The sequence below is a fragment of the Zootoca vivipara genome, chromosome 17 (genome assembly GCF_963506605.1).
Source record: "Zootoca vivipara chromosome 17, rZooViv1.1, whole genome shotgun sequence".
NCBI lineage: Eukaryota > Metazoa > Chordata > Lepidosauria > Squamata > Lacertidae > Zootoca > Zootoca vivipara.
Genome location: NC_083292.1, coordinates 17,617,284 through 17,632,943, shown reverse-complemented (window position 1 = coordinate 17,632,943; position 15,660 = coordinate 17,617,284). Strand labels below are relative to the sequence as shown.

Here is a 15,660-nt window from a genome sequence, read left to right as displayed (position 1 = left end):
AACTCTAGCAGACACTGCTAGCAGAGGGACTCGGGAGCAGTCTGTTCCTCATACCGGTCCTGGGTGATATATTGATATATTGCCCAGGCCGACCTGAAAGACTAAAAAACATCTGTCTCACAGTGGAATCTTGGAACAACCAAGGGGCCACATATTAGTACTGAGACCTTCACCTTTGGTGATTACTAAAAAACATTTTTGTGCAGACAACCTTTCTCGGACATGTAGAATGTTGGTGTATCTTTCAATCTGTTTATAGCTTATTGCTGATTTTATCTGGCGAGCGTTTTAAAGAGCTATTTTTTTTACTGTAATAATAATAATAATTTATTATTTATACCCCGCCCATTTGGTTTCCCCAGCCACTCTGGGTGGCTCCCAACAGAATTAAAAGCACACTAAAACATCAGAGATTAAAAACTTCCCTAAACAGGGCTGCCTTCAGATAGAAGACATCTGAAGGCAGCCCTGTTTAGGGAAGTTTTTAATCTCTGGTGTTTTAGTGTGCTTTCAATTCTGTTGGGAGCCACCCAGAGTGGCTGGGGAAACCCAGCCAGATGGGCGGGGTATAAATAATAAATTATTATCATTATTACACTCAAATGAAAAGTCAGATAGTTGTTTATTTCCTTGACATCTGATGGGAGGGTGTTCCACAGGGCGGGCGCCACTACTGAGAAGGCCCTCTGCTGTTTTGCCGATAATTTTATTGTTTTATTCTCTTTGCAAACTGCTTTGGGGTTTGTTTGTTTTTTTAAACAATCAACTGGTGTTTAAATTTTACAACATAAGGAAGTAAATGAGCCTTGGGCTCCATTCTACTCACTTCATCGGGCTCCATGGGGATGATGGTGCACAAAGCGAAGATGAAAGGGTGGACGTATTTCATGTACATGTAGTAAGTAGCAACAGCGTCGGACACTGAGTAGGTGGCCAGAGTCTGGAGGAAGGAAGCGGCATGGAAGCATTTTGCAAATTGCCAGCAAGAGCGGCTCTGTCCTTCCTGCGCATCTGAGCACAGGGAGAAGATCAGCAGGCGCCGTAAGTTCAACACAGCCTCCTCCCCACCCAATGAAAAGGACTGCATGTTGCCGACATGCAAATATTCATTTAAGCAGCTCGATTTATATGGGCAGTGCTGACTGAAAGGAGGATCCTTGGCTGCATGTAAAAGTTAACAATTAAAAAACCAGCAACAATGGAAAATGGTCTTCGCTGAAAGCCAATTTGATAGCGCAATTATTATTATCCTTTTAAGAAGCTGTATCCACTGCTGATCAAGCTTTTGGGCCTGTGAGTCACAAACCAAGTTCAAATTATGATAAAGCTGCTACACTCCGCTGACAGCTTTTCTAGCTCTTGGTGTGAACTTGCCTTTAGCCTAGAAAGCCAGGGAGCAGAATGTCAAGAGAGGCAGGCAAGATACATGGCTATGCCCTAAGCCAGGCCTACAGGTCTCTAGGCTCTTGTCCAGATGCCCAACTGTCCCTTGCTGGCCTGTGCAATGCATGCTGGCCGCTGGTGGTTTAATTATTTAGAGGCACTTGACATTCTCCCATGGAACGAAAACTGATTGCGGAAAGAAGATTGCCCTTAAGGAATAATAGCTCCCTAAATGTACAGATCTAGCATTCTGCACCTAGAAAGTCATGATTCTCTGCGTGGAGCACATAAACCCTCTGTAAATTGCTCTGGAGTATCACATTCACAGAGGTAGAGGGGGCTGGAATTGAGAGCAAGCCTTGAACATCAGAAACCTCCCTTAGAGCTTCTCCGATTCCTAAGTCTACAGAAGAAATTTCTCTCTCTCTCTCTCTCTGGTTGTCAAACTGTTAGCATTTTATTTTACAGTGGAAGTCAAATTGTTCTAGATTCTGCAGGGATGCCAGAGTGTACTGCATCAAATGTTACATTTGCAACACACAGCTGCACAATTCCTATACATGTTATCCAATCCTACTGGATGTTGGAGGGTGAATTCTGGCCAGGGCCTCTTAGGGGCAGGTCAGGCCAAGAGAACTCCTTCCAGTACCCCTTCTATTTCCCTCTGCCGTTAATTGTGGGGAATCTGCCATGGCTGATCCCAATTGAAGACACACGGCAGAATCACACAGGGGTAATCGAAGTACCTGAGGTTCCTCAGTAGCCATCCGGCACATCTCTTCAGGATCCAGCTCCACGGGGTCATAGCCCAGCTTCGCTTTGGCTGCCGCTTTCAAGTTATGGCTTCCCACTGGGAGGTAACTGTCTCTCTTCACCCACCTGCCAACAGAAGCCACAGCATTGGTTGCTGAATTGGGAGAGGCAGCCCAGTTTACAAGGAGCAGGGCAGAAGTATTATGAGACAGGGTCAAGCTAAGCTTACTTTGGAATACAAGTCAAAGGCTAGGGCCACCACCAGGGAACCTTCTATCCCCCTCCCTCCAACTGAAATGTCTGCTGAAGAACCTTTGCATGCTTTTTTGTTTGCTGTAGGTGCTTCTTGGGTGTGCCGATAGTTCGTTACACCTTACCATGACCCTGTCTGATGTGAAAAGTTCCATGCGTAGAGGGATTGGTTGTTAAACCACCCTGGGAACTGCAGCTCTGAGGGGAATAGGATCTCCTTACCTTAACAAACTACCGTTCCCAGGGTTGTGTCTGTGTGTCTGTCTGTGAAGCCATGGCTGCTTAAAGCTGTCTGTTAACACAACATGATGCCTAGTTGGGATTGTGTCAAATGAAATGGTACAGGCTTCTTTTCAAAGAGTTTTATTATTTTTTAAAAAGTACAACTGAAGCGTTTGGTTCCTGTTTTCTCCCTGGTGCGCCCCAGCCAAAGGAAAACGAAAGGAGAAGATAACTCACGAAATAGAAAGGATTGTGTTTAATGTGATCCGTACTGTTCTGGACAGATCAGCGCTAGACAAAGTGTACAAGTGTAGCAATGAAGCATCCTTTGCTTTTGTGCGCATGTTAATCACAAATGAGGGACGGCCATGCGATATTAGCTGCCGTACAGCGGGAAAAAAAGGCATGTACAGTGTTGCCATCCTTCCTGACTCTGTCACGTTTCTGAGTGACAAATGGATGACCCCGGAAGGAGAAGAGCGGCCCTCTTAGCAAATTGCTTTCCCCAGGATACTTTGGGGGAGGTTCTTCGAAGAAGGCAAAGCTTCTTCGAAGTGGCAGGACATCACTTTAAATATAGAGTGCGGCTAGGGCGACAGTCAAAAGCATGGTGCAGCGAGGTGCCAAATACAAATTGCTTTCTCTGGATGTGCCATGAAGGCTGGGCCTTTTCCCACCTCCACCAGACTAAGCCCCGAGAAAGAGATTGGCGAGAGGGGCTGAGCATCATGTACCTGAGGCAATCCATGTGGATGCACGAAGGAGCTTTGTATTCCCCTTGGCTGTCCTTTTGGAATCCGATCTCCTGCTGCATATTCATCCCGTGAGCTGCTGCTCTGGTTTCCACAAAGGGCCTGGAGACAGATAAAGCAAAATAAGCCAGGGGGCCTTCTACAGATCTCACTATTTAGGCATTGCAACAAAAATTTCCTGCAGCTGGTCATTGCAGGGGGAGGGCCAGGTTAGCAGGCAAGTTTGCTGGCCAGCTCGGTTCCCCAGAAGGTAAAGCATGCTTTCCCCATTAAAATGAAAATAACCCAATATAATTTTTTAAAACATTTAAAAAGCTGGACACCCACAAGGCTCAAGGACCAAGTTCGCTCAATTCTCACCAGTCAAAGAAGTCTCCGTTGTATGTCACCATGATGGTAGGCTTGGTCTCCTGAACATGTTCAAACCACCTCTGGATGAGGTGGGCCTGATTTAAAAACAAGAGGAGGGGAAACAAATTTAAAAGGTCATTTATTGCCAATGGTCCAGATGCTTGTTGTTGCTGTTAATTAGATGTGCATACTTCCCTTCACCCGTAGCTCATAGGCAGTTCACAACATAAAATTACAATATAAAAATCACAAAATACCTAGTATTATCGCCTCTCCTGCTAGGTTCTTCTTATGACCAGCTTTTCTGCCAGGTAATCAAAGGTACCATGTATGTCCACCAAACACCACCTCTCACATTCTGCAACCATTGGGAAAAGGTGCATTTATCTGAGTGGTGGTTTGTTCAAATTTCCAAATTATGTAGTCTGGTAATCGGAGAGGGTATAATAATGGGATGGGGAGACCAGGGAGCAGTACACATAGAACCCCTCTTTTCTATATTTATTTACAGCATTTGTGTACCCTGCTCTTCTGCCAAAAGAAGAAGAAAAGGTCTCCCCGAGTGGTTTACACACAAAACAAGATAGTCCTTGCCTTCAGGCTTACAAGCAAAACGACGGCTATGCAGACCACATCCATGTCGCTAAAGGTAGCAAATGGGACCCGCAACGTGTGACCAAAACCCTCCAACTCCAATGGAATTCCGCGATTTCACTGTATTGTGGTTTTAAGGGGAAACTGGCCTTCAAAATGAAGCCTACCTACCTCATCTGGTTCATTAAAGACACAGAAAGGCCCCTCATACTCCGGTTTGGGAGTAAACTCAAAATCTTCAATATCCTCCGAAACGATCTCTCGGTTTGTGATCAAGTAACCCTGGGAAGAAAGAAGCGAAAGGGGAATTTGGTTAACTGAAGCAACAAAGAGTAAAACCAATGTTACCTTCTCAGTTCACACTAAGATGTTACTGAGTAGGAAATCCTGACTATGAAAACAAAACCCGGGGTAGACTCTCTCTCTCCACCCCACCACAAACACCTTCCCAATACACCTCCTGCTCTATGCTTCAATTGGGAGCCAGAAGTTCAGGGCAGCCTGCCGTTCCATACTCTTCCATTTCTATGGCTCAAGGGGGGGGGCATTTATTCTGGCTTGTTCTGCAACCTCACCAGCCATGGAGGCAGCTGCCCCGATTTACCTGGCCATCAATCATGTAGGAGATCATCATGATCTGGTCCGTTTCTGCATCAGGAAACTTTAAAGGGAGTTTGGTGGTCTCGATGTCAAAGGCCAGGACGACAGGATCCTAGGAAGAATTGGAATTTCCAAGTCACTACCAGATGCTGAGCTCCACTCTGGGCAATACTGCAATAACACCTCTTCATCGACAACAGGGATGCGGGAACCTCCGGCCCTCCAGAACTTGTTGGACTCCAGCTTCCATCATCCTTAGCTAGCATGGCCAAGAGGGATAATGGGAGTTGTAGTCCAATAAGCAGCTGGAAGGCCACAGCTTCTCCACCCTTGATCTGCAATCCACTCCCTGCAAGTGCACCTGGCCCAGGCTAGAGGCACTAGAGACATTAGGGCCCACAGGCTTTGGGATGCTGTAGAGCCTGGATCACTTATCAACGTCATCTCCAACTCCTCGAAAGATTCCATCAACGGTGTCTCTGAAAATTTTTACACATAACTTGGGAAGACAGGCGAACTAATGCCAGTGTACTGGAAGAAGCAAATGTCACCAGTGCTGAAGCAATGATTCCTCAACTTTGTTGGACTGGTCATGTTGTTCGGATGCCTGATATTGTCTTCCAAAGCAACTACTCTATTCCAAACTTTAAAATGGAAAGCGTAATGCTGGTGGTCAACAAAAGAGGTTTAAAGACTCAAGGCAAATCTAAAAAAATGTAGTATGAACACCGGAAATTGGGAAACACTGGCCTGCGAGTGCTCCAGTTGGAGAACAGCCTTTACCAAAGGTGTCATAGACTTTGAAGATGCTCGAACTCAGGACGAACGGGAGAAATGTGCTAAGACAGGGGTCCCCAGACTTACCGCGCAGCGGGCCGGAGGGCAGGGGAGTGCGCGCGCAGCGGGCCGGAGGGCGGGGGAGTGCGTGCCCGTGCGCATGCGCACACACGCACGGTCGGAAAAAAAAATCGCCAAAAAACGCTTGTGCGCATGCGTATGGGCCTCCCCCGACCCGGAAGTGCATCGGAAATGACCTCTTCTGGGTCGGGAGAGGCCCATACGCATGCGCACAAAGGATTTTCAGCGATTTTTTGCCGATTTTTAAGATCGCCGCCGCGCCGCGTGCTGTAAGAGCGGGCGGCGGCAGCGGGCGGCGGGGGTCGTCGCGGGCCGGATTGGGAGGCCAATTGGGCCGCATCCGGCCCGGGGGCCGTAGTTTGGGAACCCCTGTGCTAAGAGGAAGGCACATTTGGCAAACCCTCACCATTATCAACTCCTGCCAGGAAATCTATGTCCCCACTGTGGAAAGATGTATGGATCCAGAATTGGCCTCCACAGTCACTTACGGACTCACTGTTAAGATCGTGTTCATGGAAGACAATATTACTCGGCTACGAGTGAGCGCCAAAGAAGAAGAGCCTGGGACTGGCAGCCTTTTTCAGTTTGAGGGCCACATGCCTTAGTGGGTAACTTTCTGAGGGCCAAATGGCAACAGAGGGTGGGTTCAGAGGCAAAACGTAGGTGGAGCAACAGAAGTGACCAAGGAAGTTACATCCCAGCCATGCAACAGCCAGAGGTTTCTACACTCATCCAGGCAGGCAAGAGGCATTATCACACTTTTCAAGGGCACAGTCTGGTCAGGTCAAAGCACCTGAAGGCACAGAGGAGGCTCAGGCGGAGGTGTGGCCCGTGGAGAGTCCCGAGGGGCAAAACAGATAAACTAGGGAGGGCCTCATTCTGCCCCTAGGCCTCAGGTCCCCCACCCATGCTGTAGTCTCACACAGCACCCAGGAATCCTGAAGACATTTGGCTATTGGTGACAGATGCAGCATAAAAAAACCAAAACAAACCTGGCAAGCGAAGGAAACACACACACACAGGTGCTGAGACAGGAGCTCTGCCCCACAGGAATACTCACCGGCCGTTCAACCAGGTCGTCTCGACGGGTGATTTCAGGCGGGAAGCTGCTGCCTCGGTAGCGGACATTGTACCAGTGAGCCTGCCATGGGAGGAGAGGGACCGGGAGAGTCACGCCAAGGTAAGGGTCTGCGGCCAGTAGCAAAAGCTCAACCCCTACCTGCCACAATTAAAAATCTGGAAATGCATTTTTAGAACTTTTGGCACAATGCTTTTGTATCTAGCTGTTTGGGAATCGAAGTAGGAAAGAAGGCGGGTCTCCGCCAGTTGCCGCTCACCACGTGGATCTTCAGATCAATGGACAGGCGGATGTGGTAGGGGACGTCGTACTCCCGCATGTCCACTATGTTGTCCATTTGGTCAGCGGTCTTCTTGGAGGGAGCCTCCTCCTTGCTGGACAGGCTGTTCCCAGCAAGGGCGCTGCAAGGGAGAAGGAGCTGGTTTAGATGATCAGGACTACCTTGACAGGCAAGTCAAGTATTGTTCTGCAGTTGTAAACAGCTTAGAAGCCATTTTGGCATATCAGCGGTATAATTATGATCATGGTTACTACTATTGATAGTTCCAGCAGTGCAGGAGCTGATTCTTTGGGGCTTCTTTCCCCATCACTCAGAAATGTGCATGAACCACATTTAAGGTCCATGATCTGGTTCTTCCAGTCTCCCACTTGGATGCAGAAATCTTCTTTATGGAGCCTCCAGATGCTTGGGCTCTGTAAGCTTTGTGGCTTGATTGATGGGAGAGCTGAAGGATGAGAGATCATCAGCGGAAAGCAGCCCTATTGGCCTGGCAGCAACGAGTCTGGGCAGAGCCTGGAAGAAATGTTTGAGGCTTGCTGGGGACACTCCCAGCTCATGGACTAGTAACTAGGGCAGATCATCACCTTTCTGGGTTGCACCAGGATAATCCCTTGCAAGTCCAAATACACACACCTCATTTCTAATAAGCCAGAAACTCCGTAAGGAGGAAGCAATAGAGCAGGGGTAGGGAACTGGATCTGTCCGTAGCCCAGAGATGGAAGGAAGAAACAACCCTGACTAGAGAAGAATGGCAAACCAAGATGATGGACTATGCCGAAATGGCAAAATTAACTGGGAAGCTTAGAAATCAAGAAGAAGAAGAAGAAGAAGAAGAAGAAGAAGAAGAAGAAGAAGAAGAAGAAGAAGAAGAAGAGGAGGAGGAGTTTGGATTTGATATCCCTCTTTATCACTACCCGAAGGAGTCTCAAAGCGGCTAACAATCTCCTTTCCCCCCCTCCCCCACAACAGACACCCTGTGAGGTGGGTGGGGCTGAGAGACTTCAAAGAAGTGTGACTAGCCCAAGGTCACCCAGCAGCTGCAGGTGGAGGAGCGGAGACGCGAACCCGGTTCCCCAGATTACGAGTCTGCCGCTCTTAACCACTACACCAAAAAGAAATTTAATAAGGAATGGGAAAAGTTTATAATTTACATACGAGACCACTGTAAGCAGGTTAAAACATTAGCAGGATTTTAACCACACTTGTAAAGTAACAGAAAGTATGGGTAATTTAGGAGGATAAAAATTTGGATAAATATTGATACGCAGTTGTAAGTATTATCATTAGGACACATGGAAGGGATGGGGGGAAGTCAGGAGATTCAGAGTAATCTTGATATTTGGACTTTGAATTGTTGTTTGTATTGTGTTTATATTACTTAAAATCAAATAAAAAAATGTAGGGAACTGCATCTGTCTGGTGGGCCACATCCTCGTCTCTCCCACCTGTCTACCACAAGTTATCACAATGATGTCAGGCAACCTGCATTTACTCAGGGGGTTTGAAGTCAAACCATGCCAGCAAAGGCACAGCACTTGGAAGCCCCAGTGATCAGCTGTGCCTGCAAAGCCCCTCTTGGACCAGGCATGTCTTTATCCGCTCCATTACTGATGTCATATAGGACTTCAGATGTACGGCATATGGCTGCAGTTTGGCCAAAGCAGTTTAGCAGGCCAAATGGGGAGACCTGGCGGGCACAATCTGGCCCACAGTATGGAGGTTCTCCATCACCACAATACGGCTCAAATGGGTCTTTTTGACTCAGTCCAAATGGAAATGCCTGTGGGGCCTAAGGCAGCTACCTGGTCAGCATGGCGGTGTAAGTGTCCATCGCTTGGTCCCGTTCTCTGTTTTTCTTCACAGCAGGTGTGATCTCCTTGCGCACCTTTACCAGGTCATCCACTGTGTTGAAAGACAGCTTGAGGTAGCTCCGCTTCAGGCCGACCAGGTGATTTGGCTAAAAGGAAAAGAGAGAGAGAGAGAGCATTAAAAGAAGGCAAGCTTTAAAGAAGAATTCATTTAAGAGATGTGTGTGGATTAGTGGGGGGTGGTGGTGGTGGAAGAAAAGATGAAGCAAAATAATACCAACTGGAGACTAGAGGGGTGATTACCATTAATTAATTGCCTTACACACAAAAACGAAATCTCAAGGTGATGTACAAATTGCAAAGAAAAAAAAGGGGAAACGAAAAAGTATTTGCCTGGTGCTGAACGATGTCGGTACAATGTTGGAGTCACACTTTGGAAGGGGCAGCCTGTAGACCACAGCTTTTTTGAACCCCTTCACCCCTCCTTTGCTCCCCCCCAATAATTTTTTATTGAGTTTTAAATAATTTTATACATATTAAACATAACCGTTTCAAACATTAAAATACAGTACAAGGTTCTTTTGAACCTCCCTCCCTCCATGGGTTCCATGTTTAAGTTTGCTGCATCTTTTACCGTTATCAGTTTGTTATATAACCATAATTATCATAAATAGTTCCACATTACAAGTGTCAATACATCCCTGCCAAAGATTTTAACTGTTTACAGTGGTCTTTTCAATAAATTACGTATTTACTCCAGTCTTTAGAAAATGCTTCGATCTTCCTGGTTTCGGATCTTCCCCGTCAGTTTCACCATCTCCGCATACTCCAGGCACCTCCAAACTGCGGCCCTCCAGATGTTTTGGCCTACAACTCCCATGATCCCTAGCTAACAGGACCAGTGGTTGGGGAAGATGGGAATTGTAGTCCAAAACTTGGGCAACTAAAACATTTACAGCCATATCAGCAAAGGCATTTCTCACCAGGTCCAGGTCCTCTTTGGGTACAGTGTCCAGTTTTGCTATTTTGCCCTGGAACTTCTTGGAAAGGAAGGACGACACTTCTCGGTCACAACCCTGAAGAGGCAACCAGGCATCAGAGACTCTAAGAAGAGAGGCCACAGGCCCAAACCCCACCCAGTCACAATTATTTTCGCGTGCTCTATCCTCAGGGAACAGTTGCCATGCAGTTGTCTAACTAACTGTTAAAACTGGATTTTTTTTACTCAACCTTCACCATAAGGTCCCCGAGTGGGTGACAGCAACACAGAAATACAGCATCAGAATCAGTTAAAACAATTCACAGCCAGAAGACTGGAGGGGATCCTATATCTGTCTACCAGGTGTCAAAGGTCTTGTACACTGTAGAGGAATTTAGGCCAATGGAAAGGGTCCACTCAAATCAAGCATTGCCTTGTTGGGCCTCCCTGTTGATCTGAGAATGCAACTAAAACATGCCCAACAATCTCCTGCAATTGGATATTGCAGTAGTGCTAGGCAAGCTTCAGAGATATTATTACTTATTTCATTATACCCTAGCAGTCCTCCTGAAAGAGCAAACACATCCATATTATTATTTTTTAACAGTTTAAAAACATGCTTTCAACCAGTTATCTTAGGGCTGCCAGGAACAGTGCATTTCAGCCATCAAATGTCGGGGGGGACGGGACGGGACATGAATGTTTTTAATCTCCTCTTGGACGTCAACAACAAGGGAGACAGACACACTTCAGCAGGAAGGGCATTCCTCAAATGGGGAACTACCACCGAGAAGGCCCTGTCATGTGTTAACGCCAACTAGGCAGCCCCAGGTGATGGGACCAGCAACAAGGCCTCCCCTGCCCAACAAGATGGTTGATATTGGGATATTTTTAGGTATTTGGGTCCTAACCCATTTAGGTCTTTATATGCTACTAGTATCTTGAAGCCCGTTAAATTAACGGGTGCTAGAACATGCAATTCCCCCCCGCCCATTCCCCCCTCTCTCCCCCTCCCTTCTTTTCTCCACCCACACGCGCAAACCCAGGGACACAGGGAATACTGGACGCAGAGACACAGGGACTTTATTATATAGGATTATCAACACCGTGAATTGGGCCCAGAAGCTCACTAGCAGCTGAGCACCTCATTGAGAGCCCTTCATTTTGAAGGAACCCCTTCAGTGTTAAACCACAAACCAAGCATAGTGGCCATGAAATCAGAGCTTTTTAGCCTGCCTCATCCATCCTCCTTCCTTGTATGGCATGCTTACAGCTAAAGCATTTCCAGTGGTGGAAGGGTTCATTCAAGGATTGCAATTTCAGGTACCAAGTCTCTGGGATGTCTATACTAACCTTTTGGGTTGCAATGTAGAAGTATGGCCTATAGGGCAATGCCACCTAGGAAAAAATAAAAAAATAGTGAGCCCCACGCAATCATACATTACGAAGGCAGGGAGGAAAATGTACTGAAAAGTTTTCCAATGCTTAACTTTTCCGTGGAAGATTTTCAATTTTGTAAGTTCAGTAGCGACAATGAATTGTTGTACCATAAGTACATCAGGCACAGTTGACAGTTTAGCTTTGTTTGCGAATAGAAGTTAAATTAACAGGCCATATTAGATCACTCTCCGAGTTCTGGGCTCACGAGGACATAAGTTTGAAAACCACTCCTCTGCAGACTCCCACATAGAAAGGGAGGCGAGAAGCTTGATTTGGCATATGTTAAAATATCCCACCACCTCCCCACCCTGCTCCCTCCTCAAATTTCCAGTAGGCTCTTAATGTGGTCTGCCATTAATTGGTCTCACCTTAAACCTGCTTCCATCCTCCTGAATGAAATAGTAATCCACAGCGCTGACCAAACGTTTATCTTCATCTAAGATCTCAGTCTAAATCAGACAAGGGCAGCAAGATCAATCAAAGAGACAGACGATGCCATTTCCTCAACATATGACTCTTCATTTTACGTCAATATTGTTGTCCGACTCCTTAGTTGTACTAATCTGCTACTACCAATAAAAAGGTAAAGGGACCCCTGACCATTAGGTCCAGTTGTGACCGACTCTGGGGTTGCGCGCTCATCTCGCATTATTGGCCGAGGGAGCCGGCGTACAGCTTCCAGGTCATGTGGCCAGCATGACAAAGCCGCTTCTGGCAAACCAGAGCAGCACATGGAAACGCCGTTTACCTTCCCGCTGTAGCGGTTCCTATTTATCTACTTGCATTTTGACGTGCTTTCGAACTGCTAGGTTGGCAGGAGCTGGGACCAAGCAACGGGAGCTCACCCCGTCACAGGGATTCGAACCGCTGACCTTCTGATCAGCAAGCCCTAGGCTCAGTGGTTTAACCACAGCGCCACCTGGGTCCTACTACCAATAAGAGTACAGTAATGTTTCACCTTGGAGCAGAAGGATTCTCAGTGTCCTGGAATCACACAGTTTCTTGAAAAAGAAACTTTCATTTTAATTTCACGTTGTTGTCCCTGTACATCGTTACAGGACTCATTTTGAGCTTGTCCACATTTACTTTTTGCCCCACTCTATGTCTAAGTGTTTTTGTTTGTCCTGAGCTTTCCCTGCGAAAACCCACTCTTTAAAGTTGAATCAGAGCAAACATCAATTCAGGTTTTCCGATTGAGCTTTAAAGAGCGAGTTTTCATGGGGAAAAAGGGTGCTCAGACACGAATCTTTAAATTGCGGACCACGCCTGGAAAGAGTGGAGGAAAGGTAACCATGGATAAGCCCTATAAGTTTTAATATAAAAAAAGTGTGAAGCACTAAGCTGCCTGTGTGGTGAAATGAAGGCTCCAGGCAGTTTATGGTGACACTGAGAAACTCTTGAGTAACATTAAAGGCAATGTGGGGTTTGTTGCCTCATAAAGTGTATTATTGTGATGTCACCCTGACAGGACAGGTGAGTGGGGCTAAGCATAGTCAAGCAATGAACCTTATTAGTTGATTTTTCAACTGGGGCAGTAAAACCAAAGGTCATTTTCTGTCCCTATCTTAGCCAACTGCAGACAACATTCGTTCTCCATACTGAACCTTCCAATGACGCCGTCTTAAAATGGCCTGCTCTTAGCTCAATTTCTCATAACCCCCTCCATGGCAACCACAGAAATAAACTAATTTAAGCAAACTATTGTTATTTCCTTTCTTACAAGGAACTCAAGGTGGCATATATGGCTCTCCCTGTCCCCTTTTATTATCAGAACAGCCCTGTGAGATAGGTTAAGCCAAGAGGGGATTTGAACCCTGGTCTCTCAGGTCCTAGCGCAATACTCAAGCTGATGTTGCTGCTGCTGCTGCTGCACACAGGCTCTTTAGCAAAACAATCACGTCTGAGCTTTACACATGAGATGCTAAAGGAAAATGTGCCTGTACCCACAGGGTGCATGTTGATCAACCATCCTGTCCTTTCGCCTGGCTCTTTCATGCTCTCAAACCCGAATTGTGCATCGATCTTGTCGGTCCACTGGCTGCGCTCCAAACGCTTGAGGGCAGAAAATGAGGAGCTATCATCCCTGTGGTAAGAGAAGGGAAGAAACATCAACAACACAGAGAATAGAAGCTGGAGCAAACACTGAGAACAGCGAAAAGAAAAGAAAAAAAACTTTTGCTACACAGCTTACCAAAGTGGTTGTAGCCAGGGGCATAAGTGTGTTCCATGGGGAAGTGTGTTCCCCATGACTCAACTTTCAAATAAAAAAAGGGAAAATGGGCTTCTAGTCCTAAAGAAGCTAGAAGCAAATAGATTTACTAGTGGTTGGAGATAAGAATTCTTTATTCTCCAATGGAAGGAAATAACTATATTTTATAATGTAAAATTGGGGTGGGAATTACTCATGTTTACTTAATTTACCTTATTACTGATTTTCATAAGCTGTTCTGAGCTTTTTCAGATGAAGACACAAAATGCTTCAAATAAATACATTTATTGAAAAATAAAAACTGATCACCCACGGCAACAAAAAACAGGTTGTAGAACCAAGAGCCGAACAATTTCAAGGGTGAGGGAAATTCAATCTGTACATGTTCAAATGCCTTGGTGTGTGAACCGTTTAAAATAAAGGCTGGTGTCTACTTCAGCTCTAGGTCCTATAGGGAGAAGGAGAAACCCTTTGCAGGCTTCCAAGATGCCTTCATTTGTTAACAAAAATGGCAGGTGCCCCCTAAGGTAATGGTAATGGGACCCCTGACCATTAGGTCCAGTCGTGACCGACTCTGGGGTTGCGCGCTCATCTCGCATTACTGGCCGAGGGAGCCGGCGTACAGCTTCCAGGTCATGTGGCCAGCATGACAAAGTCGCTTCTGGCAAACCAGAGCAGCACACGGAAACGCCGTTTACCTTCCCGCTGTAGCGGTTCCTATTTATCTACTTGCATTTTGACGTGCTTTCGAACTGCTAGGTTGGCAGGAGCTGGGACCAAGCAACGGGAGCTCACCCCGTCACAGGGATTCGAACCGCCGACCTTCTGATCAGCAAGCCCTAGGCTCTGTGATTTAACCACAGCGCCACCTGGTGCCCCCTAACATTATTTTATTTAGTTAATACTTTTAAAACCACTTTTTTTTTTTTGCAAAAATGTCTTCCAAGGCAGTTTGCAGCCATATACAGCACAAACCCATTTTTTAAAAAGTAAATAAACATTTAAAATATTCATTTTTAACCAAGGCATATACAGTAACATACTACAGAATTGGGGGGGGGGGGAAGGCTTAAAAATAACACCCACCTTGCAGACTTTAATTAGTCCCAAAGCCCACTAAGAATATTGTTTAAGGTAAAAACATTCCTCTTCTCCCAGGCCTTTGGCTAATTAAGCAATATATGGCCTTTAAAACTGTATGCAGAGGTTTATTGCTTTGTTTTGTTACTATGTTATGCATCTTTGTGTTTTTATATTGTAAACCACCCTGGGATCCTTGAATGAAGGGCAGTAGAAATTTAATAATAATATAAAGAAACAAAATAAGCTAGTGTCTGATCCCCTTTGGGATTGATGGGAGTGAGGCACTATGGAAACGCTACTGGCCTATAGTTCCTTCCTCCCATCAGATGTCAAGGAAATAAACAACTACAGTACTGGCACATGACTTTTAAAAGACATCTGCAAGCAGCCCTGTTTAGTGAAGTTTTTAACGTTTGATGTTTTATCGTGTTTTTAATATTCTGTTGGAAACTGCCTAGAGTGGCTGGGGAATAAATAAATAAAAATAATTTATATACAGTACTGCCCTATATCCGGAGATTTCAGGGCGGTTATTTTCCATGTTATTAAACAAATGCCAATCCCTTTCCCAAGAAATACATTATGAGTATATTTTGGTTCCTGTTACCGTGAATGCACTCTGCACATGTTCAGAAGACCGGCAAAGGCCTATCCCTTCCCCAACGGATTCAGGAGAAATGTACTTTGCACAAGTTCAGGTGCAACCCTGCACTCTGCATATGCTCAAGTGCTCCCCACCCGCCAAAAAAGCGCCAATCCCTGCCAAGGCTCTATCCGGCGATGGAGGAAAAATGACACTCTGCACATGCTCAAGTTCCCCACCCGCCAATAAAAGCTCCAATCCCTGCCAAATGACACTCTGTATATGCTCAGAGGGGCACCCTGCCCCTCTTTCCTCACCTCGGCGGCGCCTCTCCCTCGCCGCCTTCTACGGGGGCCTCCGTTCCCCACCGGCGACGCCGCCCTCCGCCTCTCCAATACGCCATCCCGGCCAGACTGAGTTTCGCGCGCTCGCAGA

The 15,660-nt window shown here is 46.2% G+C and overlaps 1 protein-coding gene across 1 annotated transcript in view; it reads right to left on the bottom strand.

Moving 5' to 3' along the window:
- The window catches only part of POLE (DNA polymerase epsilon, catalytic subunit), a 57,881-nt gene extending 42,253 nt beyond the window's left edge, over window positions 1–15,628 (bottom strand). Inside the window, exons 1-14 of the mRNA XM_060269359.1 lie at window positions 15,543–15,628; window positions 13,298–13,433; window positions 11,719–11,799; window positions 11,264–11,308; window positions 9,915–10,007; window positions 8,926–9,080; window positions 7,103–7,244; window positions 6,826–6,906; window positions 4,912–5,019; window positions 4,479–4,589; window positions 3,723–3,808; window positions 3,345–3,464; window positions 2,130–2,262; window positions 827–940 (exon numbers count right to left, since the gene is read on the bottom strand). Of these exons, the coding sequence (XP_060125342.1) occupies window positions 827–940; window positions 2,130–2,262; window positions 3,345–3,464; window positions 3,723–3,808; window positions 4,479–4,589; window positions 4,912–5,019; window positions 6,826–6,906; window positions 7,103–7,244; window positions 8,926–9,080; window positions 9,915–10,007; window positions 11,264–11,308; window positions 11,719–11,799; window positions 13,298–13,433; window positions 15,543–15,628 (1,491 nt within the window). The remainder of the gene's footprint in view (window positions 1–826; window positions 941–2,129; window positions 2,263–3,344; window positions 3,465–3,722; window positions 3,809–4,478; window positions 4,590–4,911; window positions 5,020–6,825; window positions 6,907–7,102; window positions 7,245–8,925; window positions 9,081–9,914; window positions 10,008–11,263; window positions 11,309–11,718; window positions 11,800–13,297; window positions 13,434–15,542) is intronic.
- Window positions 15,629–15,660: the final 32 nt, after the last annotated feature.